The sequence below is a fragment of the Micropterus dolomieu genome, linkage group LG17 (assembly GCF_021292245.1).
Source record: "Micropterus dolomieu isolate WLL.071019.BEF.003 ecotype Adirondacks linkage group LG17, ASM2129224v1, whole genome shotgun sequence".
In the NCBI taxonomy this organism is placed as follows: Eukaryota; Metazoa; Chordata; class Actinopteri; order Centrarchiformes; family Centrarchidae; genus Micropterus; species Micropterus dolomieu.
Genome location: NC_060166.1, coordinates 23,004,483 through 23,030,613, shown reverse-complemented (window position 1 = coordinate 23,030,613; position 26,131 = coordinate 23,004,483). Strand labels below are relative to the sequence as shown.

General features: G+C 44.7%; 1 protein-coding gene across 4 annotated transcripts in view; it reads right to left on the bottom strand.

The window, feature by feature from the left end:
* Positions 1–11,715: 11,715 nt before the first annotated feature.
* sik2b (salt-inducible kinase 2b) overlaps positions 11,716–26,131 on the bottom strand; it is a 47,030-nt gene continuing 32,614 nt past the window's right edge. For 2 of the 4 annotated variants that reach the window (XM_046073525.1, XM_046073528.1), the window contains 9 exons: positions 25,330–25,556; positions 23,116–23,268; positions 22,486–22,644; positions 20,906–21,137; positions 20,492–20,785; positions 18,357–18,514; positions 17,444–17,557; positions 17,123–17,211; positions 11,716–16,178 (listed from right to left, as the gene is read on the bottom strand). In XM_046073525.1, coding sequence (XP_045929481.1) covers positions 15,518–16,178; positions 17,123–17,211; positions 17,444–17,557; positions 18,357–18,514; positions 20,492–20,785; positions 20,906–21,137; positions 22,486–22,644; positions 23,116–23,268; positions 25,330–25,556 — 2,087 coding nt within the window. In that variant the 3' untranslated portion in view covers positions 11,716–15,517. The remainder of the gene's footprint in view (positions 16,179–17,122; positions 17,212–17,443; positions 17,558–18,356; positions 18,515–20,491; positions 20,786–20,905; positions 21,138–22,485; positions 22,645–23,115; positions 23,269–25,329; positions 25,557–26,131) is intronic. The other 2 variants (XM_046073526.1, XM_046073527.1) reach the window with 2 other exon arrangements.

Here is a 26,131-nt window from a genome sequence, read left to right as displayed (position 1 = left end):
CAGTCTAGTTCTGTAGGCTACACAATCATGGGGAAGACTGCTGACTTGACAGCTGTCCAAAAGACGATCATTGACACCTTGCACAAGGAGGGCAAGACGCAAAAGGTCATTGCTAAAGAGGCTGGCTGTTCACAGAGCTCTGTGTCCAAGCACATTAATAGAGAGGCGAAGGGAAGGAAAGATGTGGTAGAAAAAAGTGTACGAGCAATAGGTATAACCGCACCCTGGAGAGGATTGTGAAACAAAACCCATTCAAAAATGTGGGGGAGATTCACAAAGAGTGGACTGCAGCTGGAGTCAGTGCTTCAAGAACCACCACGCACAGACGTATGCAAGACATGGGTTTAAGCTGTCGCATTCCTTGTGTCAAGCCACTCTTGAACAAGACACAGCGTCAGAAGCGTCTCACCTGGGCTAAAGACAAAAAGGACTGGACTGCTGCTGAGTGGTCCAAAGTTATGTTCTCTGATGAAAGTAAATAATGCATTTCCTTTGGAAATCAAGGTCCCAGAGTCTGGAGGAAGAGAGGAGAGGCACAGAATCCACGTTGCTTGAAGTCCAGTGTAAAGTCAGTGATGGTTTGGGGTGCCATGTCATCTGCTGGTGTTGGTCCACTGTGTTTTCTGAGATCCAAGGTCAACGCAGCCGTCTACCAGGAAGTTTTAGAGCACTTCATGCTTCCTGCTGCTGACCAACTTTATGGAGATGCAGATTTCATTTTCCAACAGGACTTGGCACCTGCACACAGTACCAAAGCTACCAGTACATGGTTGAAGGACCATGGTATCCCTGTTTTTAATTGGCCAGCAAACTTGCCTGACCTTAACCCTATAGAAAATCTATGGGGTATTGTGAAGAGGAAGATGCGATACGCCAGACCCAACAATGCAGAAGAGCTGAAGGCCACTATCAGAGCAACGTGGGCTCTCAACACCTGAACAGTGCCACAGACTGATCGACTCCATGCCACGCCGCATTGGTGCAGTAATTCAGGCAAAAGGAGCCCCAACTAAGTACTGAGTGATGTACATGCTCATACTTTTCATGTTCATACTTTTCAGTTGGCCAACATTTCTAAAAATCCTGTTTTTGTATTGGTCTTATTCCCAGAGATACTGAATTTGGGATTTTCATTAATTGTCAGTTTTAATCATCACAATTAAATGAAATAAACATTTGAAATATATCAGTCTGTGTGTAATGAATGAATGCAATATCCAAGTTTCACTTTTTGAATGGAATTACTGAAATAAATCAACTTTTTGATGATATTCTAATTATATGACCAGCACCTGTATGTAGAGTTTTTAGGTTTACAGTTTAGTTTGACATGAGAAGGAAAAAACTACTGAAAATGTCAAAGATGTAAACCAATGGAAGGCCAACATCATACTACCAACATAATTAATGTCTTTTTATAGTCAATCAACCCAAATGAGACATTAAAAATATTATATTTTCTAGGGTGGTTACATTTTGCAAGTTCTCTATAAGCCATGCTTTTTGCCCATTACTTTGCCACAATATTATGTACAAATACAACTAGAAAAGGCTAAATTAAATGAAGAAAATGGATGTGTGGTTGGTGCTGAAACATTTACAGTGGAAACATTTGAAAAAGTTTAAATACTGTAAGAAGCTGGGGAGGCAGTCAAAATACAACTTGTAGAAGAAGTTAAAAGGGAAGTGGCAAAATATTTTGCATGTGTGCATTGAGTGAAGTTGTCCAGTAGAAGTATCATTTTAGTGGATATGCCTGAAGGGGTTGAAATTGTTTCAGTATGAAAGCAGATGAATCTGCAGTTAAAGAATAAAGTATAAAGGCAATGGGAATTTTTATCTAAAGAGTAAGAGATTAAAGTTTAAATTTCTGTTGCTGTTTAATGACTGAAAGCAGCTGAACTACTATTTGAAGAGTAAGAGATGGAAGCAGTTGAAATGTCACTTGATGTTCAATGAGTGAACGTATTGAAATGTCAGTTGAAAAGTAAGGCCCGGATCAGACAGAACGCGTTTTTTGCAGTGAGAGGCGCCTGTTTTTAAGTGTATTCTATTGGCAGTGAGCGTTCTGCCCGCAAGGTGCATACCTTGAGCGCCTGATGCGCCTTGCGTTTTCGAAGGAGCGCTCTGAGGGCACGGAGTTGAAAAACATTCACCAATCAGGACAGCTGATTCAGTGGTTGCCTAGCAACATGAAGGAAAAAAAAACGCAGCACACTGCTCTTTTTCAAATTTAACCAAAAAAGGCATTGCTGTGCACCTCGCCTTTTCGAACCTGCAAAACGCTTTCTGTCTGATCGGGGCTTAAGAAATGAAAGCAGTTGAAAATGTCAGTTGATTAATGACTGAAAGCGGTTTAAATGTAATTTGAAGAGTAAGAAATGAAAGCAGTTGAAATGTCATTTCAAAAGTAAGAGATGGAAGCAGTTGAAATGTCAGATGATCTTCAGTGACTGAAAGCAGTTGAAATGCCAGTTGATGTTTAATCACTGAAAGCAGTTGAAAAGTCAGTTGTAGTTTTTTGTAGAATTGCTCAATCTTTGTCAAACTGTATAGTGACCGTGAGTGCACAATAATCTTGAATTGATTTGCGGTCTGGACCCTGCCTCAGCCACTCTGGGACTTACCACTGTTGTTTTGAAGCCATTCCTATGTAGCTTTGGCTTTATGCTTGGGTTCGTTTTCTTTCTAGAAAATAAATCTACCCAGTCACAGTTCTCCAGCAGACGGCAGCAGGTTTTCCTCGAGGATTTCTCTGTCTTTTACTGCATTCATTTTCTCCGTAATCTTCACAAGCCATCATCCAAAGCAGGATAATGCCACCCCCTGGCTTCATGATGGGGATGAAGTGTTTCTGGTGATGTGCTCTCAGCAAACATAGTGTTTATTACAGTGCAAGAAAACCTTGATGTTTGGTCCTGCTGGGCCATTAAGTTGTTCAGTATCCAAAACTGCCTAATTATACTCACTGGCCACTTTATTAGGTACACCTGTTTAATAACACAAATAGGTTATCAGGCAATCACATCGCAGCAACTTAATGCATTTAGGCATGTAGATGTGGTCAAGACAACTTGCTGAAGTTCAAACCAATCATCAGAATGGGAAAGAAAGGGTATTTAAGGGACTTTGAATGTGGCTTTGTTGTTGGTGCCAGACGGGCTGGTCAGTGTATTTCAGAAACTGGTGATCTACCATCTTTAGGGTTTATAGAGAATGGTCCAAAAAAGGAACAATATCCAGTGAGTAGCAGTTGTGTAGATGCCTTTTTTTGTCAGAGGTCAGAGGAGAATGGGCAGACTGGTTCGAGATGACAGAAGGCAACAGTAACTCAAATAACTTGTTACAACCAAGGTATGCAGAATACCTTGGTTGCACAACACCTCGAACCTTGAAGCAGATGGGCTACAGCAGCAGAAGACCACACCGGGTGCCACTCCTGTCAGCTAGGAACAGGAGACTGAAGCTGGAGTCGAAAAGTCTTTTTTGCTTAGGAAGGTTCCTAACTGAGAGATGTGACCCGGAAGTATTTCAGTGGCAGCCATGATAACAGCTGGTCAAATTCTCTAAAAGCTAAGGAAAGGAGCCTGTATGCTTCCTTTCATATCTCCTTTAGCATAGGGTACACCGCAACATTAAAAGCGCCGCACGTTCTCAAACTCAAACGATAAAATCCTTTGACCACATTTAGCAAAATCCTTGCAATACAGACGCACATTATAATTGTGTCTTTTTCAGATAAGACACTCACAATTTTCTTCTTTCTTTTGGTTTGCTTTCTTTTGGCTTTGCTGTAATCTGATGCTGTTTCAACACCGTTTTATGTTTCGGATTGTTGAAATAAGCTGTAAAGTGTTGTATTAGAATTTTCTACAATAAATAAAAAGAAATCACCTACTATGACAGATAAACGATGATGATCAAGTTACCATTGGCTATTAAGCCTTTTCTCTCTTATGCCATAAATCGCTAATATGCATATGTCTTGAACTACTGAGACCCATGCGAGCTGTTTTAATAGTCTAGTAAAATTATCAAAGTGAGGATAATGTTGCAGTGTTTAGCCTCACGTTATGTATTGCCAGCCTTCAGCAATATCATTAATTAATTTTACTTCAGTCACAGATGCTGATACCCCTCGCCTTAATAAAGGCAATGATGAAGCTGGATGACCTCTATAGTAAATGTAATACATTATTTGAGTGTCTCCCACTCACTTATTTATTTGTGGCGACCTGATACATTATCAACACTGACTCCACAGTGTTGATAATCATGGAGGGGGATACCCACAAAGGCAGCTCTCGAGGGGGCTGCCTGCGGCCATTGCGAGGCCCTGCCCCTGAGGGTGCTGAGGTCTCATGCGGCTCTCTTCCTGGAGGATGGTCGGATGCGTTCCTCCCGTGGCTCCGATCCTGGGGATCACAGCGTGAGATCTCCGAGGGTGCCGGGACAGCTGAGGCCTTTTCCTGGTCCTCATCTGCGGAATCCTCCTCCCCTCTTCCCCGGTCGGGAGCCCGTTTCTCGGCTTCTCCCGCTCGAGGCATGAGTCCGGAGAGGCTTGCACGGTCTGACTCTGAGGAGCTAGACATGCTTAGCATTCTGGAAGAGGACTTCAGGGAGCCGGGCCCACGTCATCAGTCCTCGCCCAGATACGATCAGTTATTGAAAGCCGACGCGGGCTGTGGCCAAGCTGCACATTGATTGGCCACAGGCGGTGCAGGAGCCTCCGGCTGGCAGTAAACTTGATGAGCGGTTTCCGCAGCACCGAGCGCCACCCCCGCGACGGCTCTTGTAATTTTTCCCGGATCTTGGAACAAACCCTCCTCCGCACGGCTGTCTACGTCCCCTCGGCTGGACTACGGCAACGTGACAGGAATCAGACAGCACGGCTACGGAGTGATGCCGCGGGTAGAGGAAGCACTTGCTAGCTACCTTTCTCCCACCCTCGCTTCATCCCTCCGGACGCCGGCGCTCCCCACCAAGCCGTGTCGGATGACATCCGATTTGGTGGGCAAGGCCTACATGGCAGCGGGTCGTGCCAGCCTGCACACGATGGCCATCTTGGCCTCAGGCCGATCTTCTTCGGGACTGTGACCTAGGGAGGGGGGGAGAGAGCTAGAGAGCTACGGACTTAGCTCTTCGTGTTACCAAGGAGACGGCCCGTTCCATCGGCCGCTCCATGGCAGCATTGGTGGCTACAGAGCGCCATCTGTGGCTCAACCTCTCGGGCATCCAGGGGAAGGAGAAGGCTTTTCTCCTGGATGCGCCCCTCTCTCCTACTGGCCTCTTTGACGAAGCAGTGGATGCTGTCGTCAGCAGGTTTCAGCAAGCTAAAACACAGGGAGAGGCATTTGAGCAGCATCTCCCCCGCCGGTCAGGCTCCAGGACGGCGACGGCTCAGAAGAGGCGGGCGCAGCCCTCGTCCAGCGCCTACCGCCGCAGCCAGAGGCAGAGCGTCGCTTCACGGGATCCCCCTCAACCAACCTGGGACGCGAGGCGGCGCTCTCGTCCACAGCCCCCCGGGAAGGCGGATCTGAGGACTGTCCTTCAGTCTCGGCGGGTCCGGGGGAAGAGGTCCTGAGGCTTCAAGTAGGGGGACACATTACTGCCCCCCCCCCCCCCTCCCCGCTCTAGTGGCGGCTCCAGCAACCGGCGTTGGCGTCGGTGCTTGGGACGTGCTAGCCACCAGCGGGCCCTCACTGGTCTGTCCGCCCCGAGGGGCTGCAGCCAGAAGATGAACGGACTCACAAACCGTGGGTCGCCGGCGAGCTTTCCCTGGCGTTCCTCCACTCCAGGGTGCCACTGGGGACCCCCGCGGGACACCGGCCACCAGCCCCAGTAGTGGATGGCTACAGGCTGCAGTTCCGGGTTCGCCCCCCCAGATTCTACGGGGTGGTCTGGACTGCGGTGCACGCAGGGCAGAGCCAGGTTTTGGGACAGGAAGTTCGCTCTCTGCTGGAAAAAGGGGCCATAGAACTTATTTCCCCGCCGGTCAGAGAGGCCGGGTTCTACAGCCGATACTTCATAGTTCCCAAGAAGGACGGAGGGTTCCGTCCGATTTTGGATCTGCGGTCCCTGAACCAATCTCTGAGGAGATTCAGGTTCAGGATGCTCACCATCCCCGCCATCACGATAGATCTGCAAGATGCTTATTTCCACATCTCCATCCGTCCCTCTCACAGGAAGTTCCTGAGGTTCGCCTTCGGGGGCACGGCTTACCAGTATCGGGTTCTTCCATTCGGCCTAGCACTATCTCCCCGCACGTTCACCAAATGCATGGATGCAGCTCTGGCTCCGTTGAGGCTCCAGGGCATCCACATGTTAAACTACATTGACGACTGGCTCATCCTGGCCCAGTCTCGGGTGTTAGCGGTTTGGCATCGAGATGTCGTCCTCGCCCACCTTCAGCGTTTGGGGCTGCGGCTCAACACAAAGAAGAGCGTGCTGACGCCCGCCCAGCAGACTACGTTCCTAGGGGTGGTGTGGGACTCAACGACGATGCGGGCCCACCTGTCTCCCGCACGCGTCGAGTCCATTTTGAGTGCAGTTAGGCCACGCCATCACTGTAAAACACTTTCAGAGGGTGTTTGGTCTCCTGGCAGCAGCGTCCAGTATAATACCTTCTGGACTACTGCACATGAGAGCCCTGCAGTGGTGGCTAAAATCCAAGGGAAATCCGCTCTGTCTGATATGGGTTACGAGCAGGTGCCTTCGTTCCCTGTCTGTATGGAGGAAATCTTGGTTCCTGTCCCAAGGGCCCGTGTTGGGAGCGATCTGTCGGCGAACAATTATTTCGACAGATGCCTCACTCACGGGATGGGGTGCGGTCATGGACAGCCGCTTTGTGAGAGGCTCCTGGGAGGAGCATCATTTCTCCTGGCACATAAATTGCCTGGAAATGTTGGCGGTATTCATAGCTCTGAGGAGTTTTCTGCCCGCCCTCCGCGGTCGCCACGTCCTTGTCAGAACGGACAATACGGCAGTGGTGGCCTATTTGAATCACCAGGGGGGTCTGCGCTCGCGCCCGTTATGCAAACTGGCACATCAGATCCTCCTGTGGTCCCAGCAGAGACTGCTGTCCCTCAGAGAGATGTACGTCCCTGGGACCCAGAATCAGGGAGCAACTGTAGTATTTTGCACCAGATAACATTAGCAACTGCTCACCGTTAGCCAGCGAGCTAACGTTATCTAACTCAGCCAGCTAAAGCACAACATTACAATATTTCACATGCATTTGCAATAATGTTACTTCACCTGTCCAATAGGAAAGCCAACTCTGTGTCGGTTTTGTCAGTTTCAAAACAAAGCAGAGGTCTCTCTCCAACACTCCAGCCTTACTGGTGTTGACCGACATTGATTTGATTCTAGTTAGTGGACTGCATTTCATTAGCTGCGGTGTTGTTGCGGTAAGGTAGTCGGCAAGAGGCTCGGGAGCACGCACACAGCTAGAACCCGACCCAATTCCATCACGTAAGAAGCAGAATAGAGGCTGTTCCAAGCAACAGAGAAAACAGACTTGTGGTTCATTTCTATGTGAGGATACAGCCCGTTGACAAACAGGTAGTAAAAAAAGTGATTTTAATGAAAAACTGCGTATAGCCTTATGAAGTCCAAGAATGGTTTCTAACAATACCATTTTAAGCATGAAGTACAGCTCCTCAGCCTGTAAACGACTAAAGAAAATGTTGGATTAATTTCACATGTTCCCATCTCATAGTTTGGTCAGCTCTAACCTGGCAAGCAGCTGCTGTGGAGATGAAAGCGCAGGTCCTTTGGGCTGTTTTGGCCACAGGGAACCATGCAGAGGAGGGCACGATCTGCAGCTGACACCTGCCCCTCTCACCCTGACTACTGCTGGGAAAAGGAACGCTGCAAAATAAGGGCTGGGTTGAGGAAGAATATTTATCTTTCTCAAGCAAGTTTAGTTAGAATGTATGAAAAACAAACTTTTTTTGACCACATTGAGCTGCACCTTGTTTTTTGCTGTATGTGTCAGATCTCAGTTGCGCCATTGTTTTTGTTCATTCCAAATGAGCAATCAGCAAAAAGGATTAGGGCAATAAATCAGATGGCAGAGATATTTATGAGAATCTCAGCATTACTTTTTTAATCTCCTCAAATCTCCCATCAGCCCTCCTTGGAGCCATGTGCCTTCCCAATCCTCCACCCAGCTCTTTGACTGTATACCTCAATGCCACAGCACATTATGCACATATACTGTAATGCACAGGCTGGTGTAGCTGCTGTGTGTCAGCACATTCTGCCACAGTGAGACCACCTTGAGAGCTATTTAGAATATAGCAGCTCCAAGGCACGATGAGCTTCTCAAGCAACGGTGCGAAGGAGGAGGTGGACTGATGATGATGGAACCTTTGAGACAAAACCAAAACATAATCGAACGTACCACAATCAGACAAGTTTTTTCTTGTCTTTTTTTTTTACAAGCTGGTGATCTAGAAGCAGAAGAAACACGCCAAGCTTTGGACTGCAATTTTTCCTACAACTGAAAAATCTTCATTAAAACATGATTACTTGAGGGCGAGGGCTAATCCGCCCACTAAATCCACTGGAGTTCATGAGGCAGTAATGAAACAGCAGCAACCTATTTCTTTCTATTTAGATCCTGTTATTTGGGGGGATTTTCAGCAGCCAGAGCCCTCGACAGTGCTGAGAGCCCTGACGTCAATGCAGCTGCCTCCCAGGACTGTGTCATTTATAATGAAAGGAGTCAGGCAAAGCCTCCATCCACGCAGCACAGTGCGCACGCACGTGCGCACGCACACACACACACACACAGGCATAGTGAGGTCAGATGCTCTCAGGGTGACAAATCACAAACATCAGTCAGGGAGAAGGAGATTGTTGGCCCACTCATTTTCCTTAAGTCACCTTGTCACTTCAGCCCCCTCTTATTCTGTCATCTTTCAGCGATGCAGCACGGGGTTTATAAACTGCCCAAACTTTCTTCCTCTAGATAATATCTCAGTAAACATGATCGCTCAAGCAGCGTGTGTGCGTGACTCTTGGCTCGGCTGCAATGTCCAGCAGGAGTCTGCAGGAGCTAATTTTTCCAGGCACTACTGGGTCATCTGCACTGGGATTTCTGACTCTGTCCATCTGCTGGCCAGCATGTGTTCAGCGTGTATTCAGATACGGGGGACTGAAGCTGAATAATGGGGTACACATGTGTGTGAATGCAGTATGACCTTCAATGAAGAGCTGAATCTTTGTTCCACTGGTAATCCTGAGCTACAGCATTTACGTCAGACTCACTTACTATGAAGCTGCACTGGGGTTTGGAGTTCTTAAATGATCCTTTGTGTATTGCACAGTATATATCACAGATATAGCTTGTTACAAAAGTTTTTTCCCCCTCGAGCATTTTTTTTGTGTGTGTGTGTGCAGCTTTAATCCTGAACTGTGCCTTGATCTCCTGCTCTGAAAGACGTAGAAGGATGTTGTCATCCACCCTGCTCCCGTTGTCATAGCAACCATTGATGTCATTACAGTATACTTTGGCCTGATGAGGGAATAGGCCTCTGATATTGTGATATTTTATTGAAAAAGAAAAAAAGATGATTACCACTGTCTGTCCTCGTATCAGCTTTCTTTTCTGCGGTAGTGTCTGTGACAGGCTGCCTGCCGAGGGTCTCTATAGCAGACAATGGCACAGACTATGGGCTATAAATAAGTACATTTAACTGGAAAAACGCTGGCGTCTTTTAGGGAAATTTCCTGTGAGGTTGCATTTTTCAAATGTCGAATTAAATGGTGTCAAAGTGCCATTTATGTTTTATCTGCTGTTGCCCCACCCCCCTCTCCCCTCTCCCCTCTCATACCAGAGCAGGAGGTGTTGAGCAGCAAGGAGGAGGAGATGTATTTTTCTTATTTGTTTTTTTTTTTTTTTTTTTTACAACCAGAGCATTTAAAGCCACTGTCTCGCAGCACTTTCCACAGAGTCAAATTAACTTTGCATTAAAGGCAACAGATGCAAAATGTAAGGCTACGTCGACTGAAATGCGATCAGTATCAAGGGGGAGTTTTTATTCGGGCATAGCTGAGTGTGACCCATCCCATGCCTCAGACTTATCAGTTTGGATCAGCAGTACCAACAGTGTGTTGTGTACATGGTCTGATCCCAGGAAAAGAAGCGCGACCCTGGTTTCCATGAACAGATTGACCCCTCCCAGCCCCACCCCCGGTGTATAAGTGGGATTAGCTGTCCTCTGTTTGAGTGGGCTGATTGGATTGACGTGTTCTCTCTACATGATCCTTTCCACACAAGAGGGACAAACCTCTGCTCTCAGACAGCAGTGAGATGCCCTTTCATTTTCCAGTAGTATAATTTGCTCAGTGTGTATTTACAATCTTCCTCTCAGATGTGTAGCCGAGGTCAACCAATCAGAGCTTGGCTCAGGACAGGCCCCCCTTTAGCCGCACTTTACTATCGGAAAAGGTGTTTGAGAGAGTTTAATAAATATTGACAGGCGACTGCCATGGAGATGGACTAAACATGATGTCAGATCAGTGATCTCGGGCCACTGCTCAGGGCTTCAGTGCTTATCAGTAGTGATAAATGATTCAGTCTCTCCTGTGTGTTATCTAGTTGACACATTTCAGTCTTTAAAACTAGTTTTATTTGTCCATGTTCTAAGTTATCTATTTGAGTTCTGCTTTTTGTTTTGGTGGATGCACATTTGGAATTTATTTTTAGGAAAGTAGCCCTGTGAAATTTCCAGTAAGGCACCTAGTGGTTACCAGAAGCAGGCAACAGCCCTCAAGTTCCTCATATTCACTGTGGTGTCCGTTAGTTTGTGTTTATTTGATTTGTTGCACAATGGATTGGGAAAATACTAATAAGCAGAACTGGAATTGTCAGTACAGGTCCTCCATTATTTATAACCTGTAAAGGGGCCTTGTGTCAACATTTACATGTTGAGAGTAAATTGTGTTTGACCAAATCAACACAAAAAAATGATTTGTTTTGCCAATATTTGGGCAAATAAAACCAAAACTGTCTGCATGGCTACATACCAGTGAGTGAGAAAATGTGTTTTTCCGTCATTTGGACAAGCCACCCCTTTAATGTGATCTGTCTTGAGAGGCCCTCTTAGTTTGTCAGATCTAATATGTCAAGTAACCTGGCACAAACAACAGAAAAGTGGGCGTTAACTCTCCTATGGTAGGGTAGGGTTGGATGTGTCTGAATCGTTATTTTGTATACACAGTTTGACTTCATGTAAATTCCTCTCTGCTAACCAAACCTGTGCCCAACAGCCACTTAAAAAAAGGACTTCCTTATTTTGTCTTCTCGCCTATGAATCAGACCAAAAGATACTGAAAACAGTTCTGTGGCTCCTGCTGGGTTGATCGCCTCTGGAGCTTTAGTTCCGGTTGAAATGATTTCAGCTTCAGCCGTGACTCAATAGTTTATATGAAGCGCTTGGTGTGATAAATTTTTCCAGGTCATTAACCCACGCCTACACTGCTCAACCCTGGTGTGATATCAGCACGGCTGCAGCTTATACTTACAGGACAATTGGATTATGTGGAGAAGACAGCAGAGTGTGTGGTAGAAAACACTTGTGTGTGAGCTCTGTAGCCATGTTTCCAATAACCAGGTTTAACACAAGCAGTGTCATTTTAAGAGTAGTGTCCCAGCACACAAATGATGCGACTCAACACACACAAAAGAAAACACCCACAATATCCTTTTATGTTCAATAAATCTTTTTTTAATCTCAACAGCAAGTTAGCTTATGTGTGGTCAACATCAATGAAGGTAAATATAAAACTGGATTTCTATTAATAGATTGATGTTTTTGTTTTATCAGCAGGAGGTGAAATTATGATACTTGGAAACACGTCTACTAGAATCTTCATGACTTTAGTCTTCAACTAGAGAAATATTGCTATAATACTTTTAAATGGCATACACTGATTGACCAACAAGAGAAAAGCACTGTAGAGAAGCTAACAAAGAAGCTCCAAAACTCCACACGGTGGGTCGTACAGGGAAACTTCTGAGGGACTTTGGTTTTGTACCTTTGTAAAACCTGGCTCTATTTACTTTCGGAAGAAGAAAAAAAAACAACAAGTAATCATAATAAAATAAATGATAAAAGGGTCAAACCAGGAATAATGGAGCTATTCTAAATCTTAATTTAGACTGACAAAAGTAAAAGGCACACTGAACACTTTTTCACGTTCAATACAAAATTCACCTCGGTGAAAATTTGGGCACACACTGAAGATTCACTACCTCTAATAACACTCATCGGAAACGGAGAAGTGTTATTCTTTCTTGGATTAAAATCAACAGTCAGATAAAGTGTTACTGTGTCTGGTCTTTCTTTGAAAAAAATGTTTTGTGTCCATTATTGTTGGGGAATAGAGAGGAGAAAATGTGTTTCCTACAGATTGCGGTTTGTTTCATCTGCCAAGAAACAGCAGAGCAATGCAAACCTTTTCCACAATCACAACCTCCTCTCTCGCTACCTCTCGTCTCCCCCTTGTTGTCAAAGTGCTCCAGTATTCATATTCCACAGATCATCCTGTAGCTGTCCTAGCCTGACCATTGACAAAATGAAAGAACACAATCATCAAAATGTTCGCTTAAAGGCGAAATCCACCCTTTCATACTCTTTATGACCACCCTGTATTGACAATTTAATGTTATTTAAACTCCAGAATTCAGGTTAATTAAGAGTAACTCTTGTACTCAAGTCCCTTCTCTTTATAAAAGGACATTTTCAACAAGGCCCACAAACTGGGTGTGAGCTTATTCCTGTCAATAAAATGTGGGTGTATGACCATATAAACATATCCAGCTAACCAACTAGTTTGTAAATCTTAGGGTGGAACTATTAATGCAGCCACAAGACCAGTTTTGCAACATCTTGTGGCTGCAGTGTACTCTGGTATATTGAGGCCATTGTTGTTGAAGTTACTAATATCGCTGCTGTTAGACTGTTAAATGTCAGAACAAAACGGTGACTTACCAATTGCTCATAGAGCAACTGCCATTAAAACTTGTTTTCCTTGTTTTGTTTTTTTAAAATGTGAAAGTGGCATGGACAGAAATTTTCATATTTGTTTATGGGAAAAAATAAATATGTTTGTGTTTTGGACTGTTGGTCAGACAAAACAAGCTCTCTGAATATGTCAACCTGTGCCCACTGAAATTGTGATGGGCATGTTTTACTATTTTATAGACCAAACAACTAATTGTTGTGAAACAGTGTTAAAAGCATTTTAGGGTGGATTTTCCTTTAAGTTTTTGCACAGGACTGCAACCACAGTTGGTCCACATTTTCTAGCCATCATGTAAGACTGTTTAACTGCAGTTATAAAGACGGCTAGTCAATCCACCTCTGTACTCTAGAGTCTGATTGTCCAGTTTACAGAGTCTTGTCTGAAGGCCAATCTGAATGCAAACACTCCCGCAGTTTAACCCATGACCACCAAAGTCACGCAGTCTGGCAGACGGTTACAGTCCAATAATCTCTTAGCCCTCTGATGTTCGCCGTCTTGTTATTCTAATGGAAAGTAGTTTTTTTTTTTTTTTTTTTAAATCATCATCATCTGTCAGATAAAATACATCTATGTGCTTCAAGTAGATTGAACACAGTCTAAGTGCTGTAAAAAATAAAGAAATAAAGAAAATCTCTCATCTCGTTGCTGGCTTGCTGTCAGTCAAAGAGCGGTGGTGAGCCTGTAGTCAAAATCCAGTGTCAGCAGCAGCCCCAACATCAGAGAGGAAACATTCTTTTATAAAATCTAATGCAGTGAATCTTTAAGGGGTCATTTCATTATTATAAACAAGATTCATCATTAAAACAACACAGACTCATGAGTGGAGCATTGAGGATGTAAACCAGAATTAACCTAAAAGCTACAACTGTGCACTGAGGAAAAAAGCACAGTTTGTGTTATTTTCGAATGGCGACGTCAATACAGTTTTCGTCTTTCTCAGTAATGACGACAAATGTTGTTATGGATGCAGAAAATTTGAAGTAAGAATTGTGCAAACAAACATCATCACACTCAAACATACTCACAAAAACACACACATGTATACATACAGCTGTCTCCAGGCTTGTCCCTGCACTTCCAGGATGAGCGAGTGAAAGATTATCTCCTGGTTACATCATCAGCTCAAGTGACATCACTGCTGACGACTCAAGAGGTCCCCGGGAACCAATCAGAGTTGGCTGTACAGGTGAGGCTTCCGTTCATAATCCCTCGACATTAAGAATTAATATTGCTTCAGTATTGCCACAAAAATAGAATAATATTGACTGTCTAACACTGCTACTTCTCAACCAAACACATTTATTACATCAGCCCTCATTTATCAGGCAAACACATGACCCACAATTCAACTGTTAAATAGACAAGTGGCCATTTCGCCTGCAAAAACGTGTAGTTATCCAAATCTTACTGAGTATAATGAAACCTGGCAAGTGTGTGCAATCGGATGGAAAGGTGGAAAAGCAGTTCAGTAGTGTAAGAAATAAATCAGTATCAGTAGTTACAAGTTTCAAAATAAAATACAAAGAAAACAAAGAAACTTATTTATGTCACATAGCCTATACTAAAGACCGCAGCTACAGAATTGTGTTACATCTATTTTCATTACGCAATTAACTATAAAAAATAGCTTGGAGAGAGTTTAGTGCTGTTAAATGCACTGGTGCTTGAATCTGCATGCTTAGAGTATTTGTTTAGGCAAATGACAAACAAAGGTTACCTGTTGTTTTTTGTAGGAATACGGTATATGTATATGGTAGTGTTGAAACCTATGCACTAATGAAGAGGATCATTATGTTAGCCTTTACGGTCACATTAGTGTGTAAAATAATTTCTAAAAAGTGGACAAAAACACCTTTAACACTTGAATATGCAGTGATATCCATGATACCATGATAAATGAGGGCTATTTTCTCTTGTTCAGTTGTTTTTTATATACTGAAATTGAAAAAAATGCACAAAAGTGCAACCAGTCTATTGTTGTCAATGGTGTCCTATTTTAAATACAAAAAGCACTGCCAGCCATTGTCCTTTTGGTTGCCTGTCAGTCCTAAATTAGTTCACTCCCCAATCATTTCTAGGTGAAATGCTGCACTCCAGGATGTGTAGCATCCCCCCGGACTGCACGAAGCAATCCTCATAGGTGGCACAACGTCCATGACACCGGCAGCCTCGCCATGTCAGCACGGCGAAAGCTCACATTGTGCCGCACATCGGACCTGTTCCTGCCTCACAGAGCTGATGAGAACGAGAACAAAGAAGGACAGGGAGAAAGGGAGGTAGGCTAAGGGAGGATTTTGGTAGAAAGGTTGTCTGAGGTTCATCACAACTAAGAAATGAAGTTTGTATTAGTCATACAAAAATTAACACTTCTCCTTCCCTGTTGCTACGCTTGTGGCCTCCACTTAGATCTCCATTCTCTCTGCTCTTAGTGCTGTGTGGGTTCTCATTGCTTAATACTGCTTTCTATTAACCCCCTCAGCTAGTTGACCAGTACGAAACCATGCTGGGAGTCCACAGTCTCCATCATCTCACTGTCCAGGAGGGAGCTCTGCAGCTCAGGCAGGACCAGGCTGTCTGACTGCCCTGGACCGGCCAAAATCCCGGCCATGGCTCCAGCCTCAGCCTCTCCTGGTGCAGGCGGGGGCAGCGAAGAGGGGTCCAGCGGGAACTCATACTGCTCTAAGTGAAGAGCCTCAGTTGAAGGCCCCAGGACCTGCTGGTCACATCCTGCAGGGTAGCTGAAGCCCAGGCTGCTGGCAGAGGCTTCATGCGGCTGGGGATGGTGGAGCTGGTGGTGGAGGTGAGATCGAGGGGTCAGGTGCTGGGTGTAGTGGTGGTGGCTCATGTAAGGATCATAAAGCAGGCCCTCGCCCGGTTCCATCAAGGGGCTCAGGCTGTGTGGATGGCTGAAGGGGGGCGAGGCCTGAGGACTGCCCTGCTGCTGGGGCTGATGGGCGGCTGACATGGGGGGGCCCTGAGGGGAACTTTGAGACGCTGCCGGGTCCAGAGCAGGGCTGCCTGTTGGGTAAGATCCTTCATCTATCTGCATCTGGTTGAAGTAGGCCTGCAGCCCCATGCCCTGTGACTGCTGCAGGTACATCCTCTTCTGATTCAGTCTGTGGGGAGAGCAGTAGAGCCTGCTTTGATCAAGACAATAATTTGAATCAACACAAGAATAAAAAGCTTGCAAAATGTATGCATAAGCACTTGTGGGCAAGTTTTTGAATCAAGATGGAATTTGGAAACAAAATGCTGAATTCAAATATGGGTAAATAATTAGCCTGGTTCCAGACCATTCAATCACTGCCCTCATCACCAATTCGTTCAGCGATTCAAATAGGTCTGCTGTGCTCATTGATGGTTGGAGAAACAGCCAACCAATCAGAGTTTAGCAGATGGGATCGCCATCTTCCAACATAGCTTGCTTGCTACCTAGCTACATTCATGAATAATAGCAACAGAAAAATGGAGAAAACGGTGGATGAGGTTGACGGATGTGTTGCTCGATGTAGACATGTTCTTCAAACATGTCTTTACTAATTCAGGCTAACTTGCTGTTATCAGGCTAAAATAATCCTGTTTATTCTCATCCAGCTAATTTGATTATTTCAAAGTAGTTCTTCGTCATGATCCAGCTAATTGTTGATAAGCCTGCACTTTTACAAGTTTGGCCTTAAGGACTTGTTGCTCTGACAACAGTTCTAGATGAATTTTAAACCAGTTTCTAAGAACCTAAAGATTCACATCAATTTGTCAACAGTAAGTATGAAGAACGGGGGCATGATAAAATAAAATAACCCCCCTTCTAACAAGAAATCAACATGAACACAATGTCAGAGTGGATGGATGACATTACACAAAATGGCATTACCTGATTACCTGGCAAGGTAACTGTTGCTCTGACACTAGTTTCATTCCTGGGTGTTCTGTTCTTGTACAGTAAAAGTTTACGACTAACTCTTTTTATTTGGATTTATTTGCGATTATAAATCTGCAATATAATCTTCCAGCAGTAAAAGTTCACCACAGCTAAATAACCATAGGAGAAAAAGCATCAAAACTGTATAAATACAGTGCGTTTTACCTGTGTTCCTGCAGCTGTTGCTCTAAACTTCGAGGAGTCTCCTTACAGAAAAGTTGGCAGCTAGCAGGACTGTTAGCCAAGACGTTGGCCTTTTGGACAGAAGAGAGATTGTCATTGATGACTGTACTAAGGATAATTGCCATGGTAACTGGCTACAAACTGTTTAAACTCATTATTGCTGCATCACGGCAGAGCCAAATCATTATCAGTGGATGTTACGCAAAGCAGCTTTTTGGCTTGATAGAGGAAGGCAGGTCTGTATCTCGTATAAATCACTGAATATAGTGATAATCAGTGGGTGCTGTCAGTGGTAGACTGTACCTGTAGTCTGTGAGTGAGGTATTGTGTCTCCAAACTCTGTCTGCGGGACAGGAGAGGCGGCTGTGGCCCACCTTGGTATAAAGCTAGGCCCTCCTGCTGCTTGGACGCCTCACCCTTCAGTCAAAAAGTATAAAGCATTAGAACAATGATGATGTTTATGATCATGTACACACAAGCACACGGACACACGTATCCCAGATCCCTTCTCCTGTCTGTTAATAAAGCTGTGTCAGGGTCTGGGTGCTTCATCATGTGGTCTAACTGGATTATCCACGCTGTCTCCTGCCCAAATGCCTGTGTGGTAACTGATCAGCCAGATGCCTTTCTCTAAATGGCATGTACCACAGGGATTACACAGTAGTTAAATGAAATGAAAGCAAATTAAAAGGATGATGGGGCCCGAGCATCATAACCAACAAAGAGCTGCGTTATTGCATTATGAGACATGGACAAAAGGAAAACGATTAGATCATGTCTGCTTCTACAATTGATTGTGTTTTTATTTTGTTTTTTTCACAGGATCTTTCCTCAAATTATTCCCTTTTCAGCACGTCTATGCGAGTGTATTATTTTGTGTATGTGTGTGCCTGTCTTTGTGATTGCAGCTTGGGCCTTTTGGGTGCCAGTCCATACTATGGTTAAGTCTGACTAACTTTAACAATGGCTGCATTCACTTTGGCCTAGGCTGCAGGCTCCAGGCTCCAGGCCCCAGGGGGACGAGAGACAGTAAACAAGCCACAGTTGGCTGCCTCTCTTGGGGTTACACAACAGCCTGGGTGCATGTTTTTTTTCCCTGGCCAACATAGGGTGAGGATAGTAGAGGGACTGAGGCTGAGAATGGGTTTGGGAAGAGAACGAGCTTCAATTTGTTTGAGTAAAGGATGTGTGTGTGTGATTATGCGGTAACACTGACCTCCAGGAGGTTGTGCAAGTGGTGCTGTGGTCCCAGGGGTCCCATGGCGGCCCCTTCCCCGGAGCCCATCTGCTCCACCAGCAGCTGGACTTTGTTGAGCTCCAGGATGCCTTTGGTCCTCGCCAAGTTCTGGAGGTGCTGCCGAAACGCAACCAGACCTGAGAGCACAAACAAATCCAAACAATACAAACGTAGTATGGATTTTTACATCTGATCAACCAAATTACTTTTCTCTTCATAACAGGATGTCAGAGGCTCTATCCTCCCAGAGAGTCTGGCTTAATCTTCACTGATGTTAGCAAACTGGTTGACTGGTTAGCACTTTACATCACCCCTGCTGACAATGTGACTGGATGTACGTCATGAGCTGCTGTGGGTGTGTGTTTGTGTGCGTGTGCAAAGGAAAGTAGCTCTGATTAGACCCATCCAGTGGTGACGAGCTATGGCTGTGAACGATAGGACCTGAATCACCGTGATGGTGGGAGTTATTTAAAACGAGTCAGCAGTCTGATGCAAAAGAATCCACCACATCAACACTCTCCAAAGAGGATTACGGAAAATAAATAAATAAATAAATATCCAGAAATACCAACCGGGAGCACACAGTGCACGCTGTCAATGTAGAGCTATGGAAGTAACACACAGAATTTTAAGCTATAATTATAGTTTCTACTTGGCTAAAGCACAGGTGATTTTATAACCAGCAGGCACAGAATAAAGTAGCTGTAAAGGAGAAAAATGAGGTTGTTTAACATTCCCTCTTATATTTTGGCTCCTCTTTCTCTTTGTGGAGTACAGACAAATCCTGTCTGCCGTGGACTGAAACTTTGAAAAGAGAAAGAAAAGCAAGACGGAGACAGAGTGGCGAGAAAGAGACTGAGTGAAAGAGATGGATAGTAAGAGAAGGGGGGATAAGAGAGAGGCATGTGGGCTGAAACCTTCAAATATCCGACTGTGATTCATAACGTGAATCATCACTGTTGTCGGAGGGACTGGAGAGGGTAAGAGAAGGGAAGATAGAGGAGGAAGAGATGTGAAAAAAAGTGCAAATGACACTTTAGTGTGTGTGTATATATATGCCATATATACGAGTGTGTGTGCGTAGAAGGGTGTGAGGGAGCAGCTGCAGCAGGGGTGTTGCGTCGGTGTCATGAGAATCAATGCTCTTCTTCTTGACTGGTGCTTTGTGAACATATACTGTGACACTTTATACATAAAACTCTTTGCAGCTCATAGTGCCTGGGCTTTAGGAGACGTGTCGGATCTGGCATTTAATTGACACTCGTCTCTGACACCAACCTGTCTTCTTTACTTTCACTACAGAAAGTGATTTTCTGTGTCACAGAATGCGATTTTCTGTGTCACAGAATGCCTTTCAGTAATCTCTCAAGAGCATGTCTGGACTTGCAGCATCAACCTGTGTAGACAGAGCAATAGGGATAGTATAGTGATGATAAGAGATGTCAAAATGTCTTGTGAATGTACTGCATTATGGACTATTGGGTACTGCTCTGATTTAGCGTTGCACTTCTGTAATACTGAATTCAGACTCAGGACGCACAGTATAAAAAAGAAAAAGCAATGCAGTTGAATCAGAGACACCATCTTTTTTTATCTTCTCCCTCATCAAAACCTGCCGCTTACATTACCCACAATGCAACCTGCTGCTGACAGCAAACGATTTAGATGCGTTACGCTAGTAGCAGCTGATGTAGCCTCGAGCTGTTAGCATCAAGCAAAGATTAGGATCAAGCTATGGTACAGAGGTCTGGTAACTGGTCACTTCTTTCTAACTCCACAGATTATTTCCATTATCAAATTTGTAGTCTTCAGACCCGACCCAGTGGTTGGCGAGGAACTTTTCATTGTTCTTTGCAGCCTCCTGTCGTCTCAATCATTAAACTGCACTGACTGCAATCACATAACACAAGCAGTTAAACCTTCTGTTAAGGTTGCTGAATGGCCTTGTGCATATTGAAGTCGACCCTAATTTGGAGCGCCTGGGTTTATCGAGGAAGACACTTAACCCATTATGAAGTCAGTGTTGTCTGAGTGCATACACAGAAGTGGGTAAATTGAGAGAAGCTACAAAGAGAAGAATGAATGCATATGGAGGAAACACTGGTGGTTCTGACCTTGAGTGAGGGAGGTGTCTGAGGCACGGCGTCCTTCTCTGAAGCTGATGGGGGAGCGGTTGTGCGCCTCCCTATGCTGAGAAGTCAGGGCTGCCATTGCTGGGTTGGCAGGCCGAGCACTCAGGAAAGGCGTAGGCGTGACGCTGGGGGCAGAGCTGTTGGGAGGTACCACTTCACTGAGAGAGGGGGGATCCTCCAGCAGACCGAGATCACTGTGCATGGAGCCCATGTCGTAGCCGATGTCCGAGTCCATGCTACCCATGGAGGGGTTGTGGCCTAGAGTGAACAATTTACCTGGGGGGACCACATGTTTTATTCATTTTCAAGGAAGTGAACCTGAAAAGCAGCTTCATTTTAGCATTAGATGCATGTGACAGAGTCTAAAGGTGTGTGTTCAATCAGGTGACGTCGTACCTTGGTTCGAAGGCCCAGGCTGGTTGGTCACCTCGGAGAGGGTGTGTCGCCGCTGGCCAAATCGAGCTGTCTGATAGGCCGAGAGCAGGTGGGGCGGATCATCCTCTGAGTCGGGCTCCTCTGTCTCGATGCCCTCATCGATTGACGTCTCCATCATGTTGCTAGGCGATGAGGTGGAGGACTTGCGGAGGACAGTGGGGGGAGGCAAGGGGTCCAGCAGACAGCCGTTCACCTAGATGGGGAGGAGGGGGGGTGGATAAAAGAGACATACAGAGAGAACGTTAAGTGTATATTCAAAATGAACTGTGCCACTCCACACTGAAGAAACCACAACACATTTTTAGTCAAATAAGGCATCTTAATCACACAAAGGGTGCTCACACACAAAATCCATCATTTTCACCAGACCGCTTGGAAACCAGAAGGCGACCACCATACTGAGAACGAGGGCTGTATTAGTTCCTGTCCTGCTCCTGGTTTGTCTTATGTTTGGAGTGTGTGCCAGCACGCAGGCCTGTGTGTGTTGGCCTAGAGGTGCAGGGTGGAGATAAAGGAATACAGGGCCAGGAAGTGAGCTTTCACTGAAAGCGCTGTGTGACTGACACACACACACACACACACACACACACACACACACACAGATCATTTGCATGAGTGGCCGCAGAAACTGGAAAGCCTGGTGTTGGCCTTGAAAGAGCAACTTTGCCCAATTCCCCATCTGCTTTCTGTAGTGTGCTGGGATAGGAATGCTCAACCGACACACACACACACACACACACACACACACACACACACACATACACACACACACACACACACACACGCGCGCGAGAAGAGTGGAAAACAACATTAAGAAATAGACAACGGAAAGGGGTAGGAGTCTTTAAAGGAGAGAGAAGTAAAAGGATGAAGAAGAGAGAGAACAAGCTGAACAGAAAAGAAAAACAAATAAAGAAGGGATGAGCTGATGGCTGACGGGTAGGAGGTCACAGTGGCGAGATTGCTGGAGCAGCGCAGCAGCTTCCTGTCCATGTGTGTTCACTCAGCTTCGCATTAGGTCACATCATCATCACAGGACCGCTTACATAACCAGGCTCCATTCACGCAGATAACACGCTCTCTGTCTCTTTCTCTCTCTCTGCTCTGTTCTGCTTACCACACACACACAAGCCAGGAGGGGGGGATCCTCTGTGTGTAGCCTCTGCAGGTGTGTGAGGCTGTCAACTCAGACCACTGGTGCCTGTGTTCTTTAATAGTCGGTCAACTCAACAACGGGCCAAGAGGAAAAGGTTGCTGCTTGGCACAGATAAAAACAGAGAACGAGGGAGAGCACTGTGTCTGTGTGTGTGTGTGTGTGTGTGTGTGTGAGAAGCAGCTGTCCTGTCTGATGTGAGTGCTGGGATCGGGAGAATTTTTCAGAACATACTTTGGCAAGCTGATGATGTCTGTAATAACTGCAATGCAGTTATTACTGAAACACAGGATGCAAGTGAGCCGTCATTTGAGGGCAGAGGACAAACATGCGAACAAGATGACACCCACATCCCTCAGAACTCTGTTTTTACTGGTATTGGACCTACTTTGGGTGTGTTGACATCCTCCACCATGAAATTCTGCTCCAGGGGACATGCAGTCTGAGGGAAGGTGAAAGCATCAGAGGAGGCTTGGGGCACAGCAGGGGAGCGCAGCAGACGAATGCCCTGCGGGAGCAAACCCACCTGGGCTGAACCGCTGGTCGACTGCACAGAGGGAGAAAACGGAGATGGAGACAGTCTTTGACATTACATCAAAAAGCCTTCTCCAATTCATAGCCAGTACTTCACAACATCCTTGATAATAATGCAATTACGACAAAATTGAGCTGCTGTGAATTTGACTTGATAATCCAAACGAGACACAAAAGCCAGATCCTAGATGGTGAGGGAAATGAAAGAGAAATTGTACTGTGTCGCTAAGAAGAGACAGTGGGGAAAGAAAGGAAAAAAATTAATTATGTAGCTGAGGGAGACGAATTAAGATCAAGGCTGGGCGGAAAAGACTGGGAGAGCAGGTGAAGACAACCTGGCGGGATAAATAAATGAAAACGACGTGTTCTGTCCTGACTGTTTGTTCCTGGGTGCAGGTGTGAATAATGGAGCTTTGATCAGGGAGGTGTGGATGGTAATCTCTGTACACATTTTTCAGAACCACCCCCCGTGCCCTGTGGCTACCTTGACAACAGTCTGTTCTGCGATGGTGCTGGGCCGTCGCTGGCGAGCGTCAAGCCGTTGTTCGACAGGGAAGCTGCAGCGATGTGCCTTCAGCCGCTCCACCAGCAGGTAGTAGATAGCAGCAAAGTGGTTGTAGCTTTTGTTCTGCAGAGACTGGAGGATGACAGACAACATAAATGGCAGCATCTGTAAGTGAAGTTATTACTGAACAACGCCATCCATTTTGCATGACTTAACTGTGACAGCTCTTAAGATATGCTGAGATAATTCTTTATTTCTTTTCCCTGTGTGAAATTGGGTTAATGCGGCAGCTAAAGAGCAGTGTATCGATTAAAAATGCAGTACATGGAATGTATTAAATGAAAAGACAAAACATAGTGCTTATAAATTACAGCCTCTTCATTACGCTGAGACAAAGCTTGAAAAGACTTCAGTGGGTGAAAAAAATCCTTGGCCTAAAGATTCAGTGAAGGAGTGCATATATGGATATGTCCCTTTTATTTTTCAATCAGGGCTAAAAAACCTTCACATATGATACTTGTGATATTTTTACTGAATATTGCAAAATCATTTTAGTGATAAATTAACCATGCCCTACCAGAGCATCCCATTCACAGGCATTTAAAAATATATTTTCAATTTATCAGTATTTTTTAGTCACTATTTCTCTATGGAAATCCAACAAAGCACCTGACATTACCATACAAAAGACAATCTACAGTATATCCTAGTTTCAGAATCAGAATCAGAAATACTTCTGAGGGGAAATTCTGTAATGATGTATAGAATACTACCAGGCACTATAGTTGTATATTTTAGAGTTAGAATATGGTCATACTTCTTAGTTTTAGTTAAGAGTTTAATTATTTATATTATTCCATTTTCTTATATACCTCTTTGAGTGTCCTTATGTTGATTGCTTTGTGATTCATGAGTGCCTTAGCTGCTGTAACGAAGCACTTTCCCACAGGGAATAATAAAGTGCACGTCTATTATCAGGAAACAATTCACAAAAATAAACCAATAAATAAACACCACACATAGTTATCCATTAGTGCAGCTTATTTCAATGTAAAAACAAAATTGGAGAATTTCAATTGTGACCTGCAGATCCCATCTATTTTTGCATGACAAAGCGCCACCACAAGTGTGCACTATTTGATGTCATTATAAGCTTGTGAATCCCCTTTTGTCAAACATTTTCCCTGATGGAGGGCCATTGATTGATTTGCATGCAGACCAGAAGAGTGCAGGCACTTATTACTTCAGTGTAGCAATATACACATTTTATCTTCAAAGCCCCATTTTTTACTGAGCAATAGATGTACATGAAGTGTGGTCTGCAATACACTACTACTCAAACCACACTTCAACCATGCTCCACCCAGTGGCAGGATTTACCAGAAGGTAGGCAACTTCCTGGGGAACCCAACTACTAGTTCCCCTAATAGGTCAACATACTGTTATGTAATGTAAACCCCAATAGGTCATATACTATCCTATGGTGTTCAGACTTTTATTTATACCATAATGAAAAGAATGCCATCAGCTCACTTTTTTCAGTGGATTATTATTGCTGCTATATAACCAGCATTTTAATGATGCACCTAACTAATTAAATGTTTTGTGTGTAAAATCTTAATCTGCAGTAATTAGTAAGTAATTAGTAACTATAACGATCAAATAAAAGCAGTGAAGTAAAAGGTACAATATTTGCTTCTGAAATGTAGTGAACTAGTAGTAGTGTAAGTGGAGCAAAAGTATAGTACAAAAACATCAACATTGCACAATAATACAGTTCTCAAGTCAATGTACTTTGTTACTTTCCCCTACTGGATGGTCTAGTTAGCAGCCTATAATGTTTCCAAATAAGGAAAGGGTGAGAACAAGGCACAAGGAAGGCCCATGTCTGGGTTTGCCTAGGGCCTCTAAATTTCCCACGGTCCACATGAATGAGGACCTTACTCGATTTTCATCCTACTTTTATCTTTTTTTTGTTTGTATGTTGTTCAGTTGTACTGCTGGGCACTCACCTTTAGCATTCTGCTTGTATGCACATAGTACAAGAACTCTTTTCTGCATGTGTACAGCAATGCATATTGACTGTGACCTGTTATCTACTTAACAGTCTGAAGCTTTGGCCTTTAAACCTCACCCCCGTCACACCCCTGTTGAATAAATAAAGCTGACTCCTCCCTGCAGATCACTCCTCACCTCTATAGTCTTGTGCTGATCGATGCCAAGGCTGTGCATCAGGCGAAGGACTTGTTCGCTGTACTCTCCCACACCCACTTCGCCCTCAGCAGGCGGAGGCTGTTGGTACAGAACAGGCCTCTGTACAGGAACATACAGAGCCATCCACTTGTGCTCCTTGATCTGGGCCACAGACAGACGCTTTGATGGGTCCAGGACCAACATCCTGCGGATCAGGTGCTCACAGTCTGCGAGGGGTGGAAAAAACAATCACAGAGGATGTGAGAAGGTTTTTAATAGCCTTTCATATTTTAGAGCACCACTTAAGTTCGATAACGCTGAGCACTTCTTCAACCTATCCCAGATGAAGTGGGGCAGAAATAACACTTAGGAGCTTAAAATCTGCTCAGTTCTTTTGTGTCCTCTGCTGTCACTTCTGAACAGCGTGTCGACTCTTTTCAACTTTCCTCCCCTCCTAATGAGAGCTCCTCACCTCTAGTTAGTGGCTAGATGGGTTTGACGTCAGACACAGCTGGGTTCTTAACAGGATTACAGTTCCCCTGGCTGCGCCGTTTTGGCCTGCCTGCACCCCTACTGGCCTGCACTGCATTCCTGCCCGCCACACGGCATCTTCACAAATATAACCTGCTGCTACGGTCTTAAAGCAAAAAACGGTTGTATTTTGAACAAATATGCCCTGCTGCTGGTCATTATTTCCTGATCTTTTAATACTCTGTTTATTGGAATTTTTAAAAATGAATGATCTCTACCTTGAATTTTCATTCTGTGCTGTGCTTACATGATTAAAGTTGTTAAACTTCAC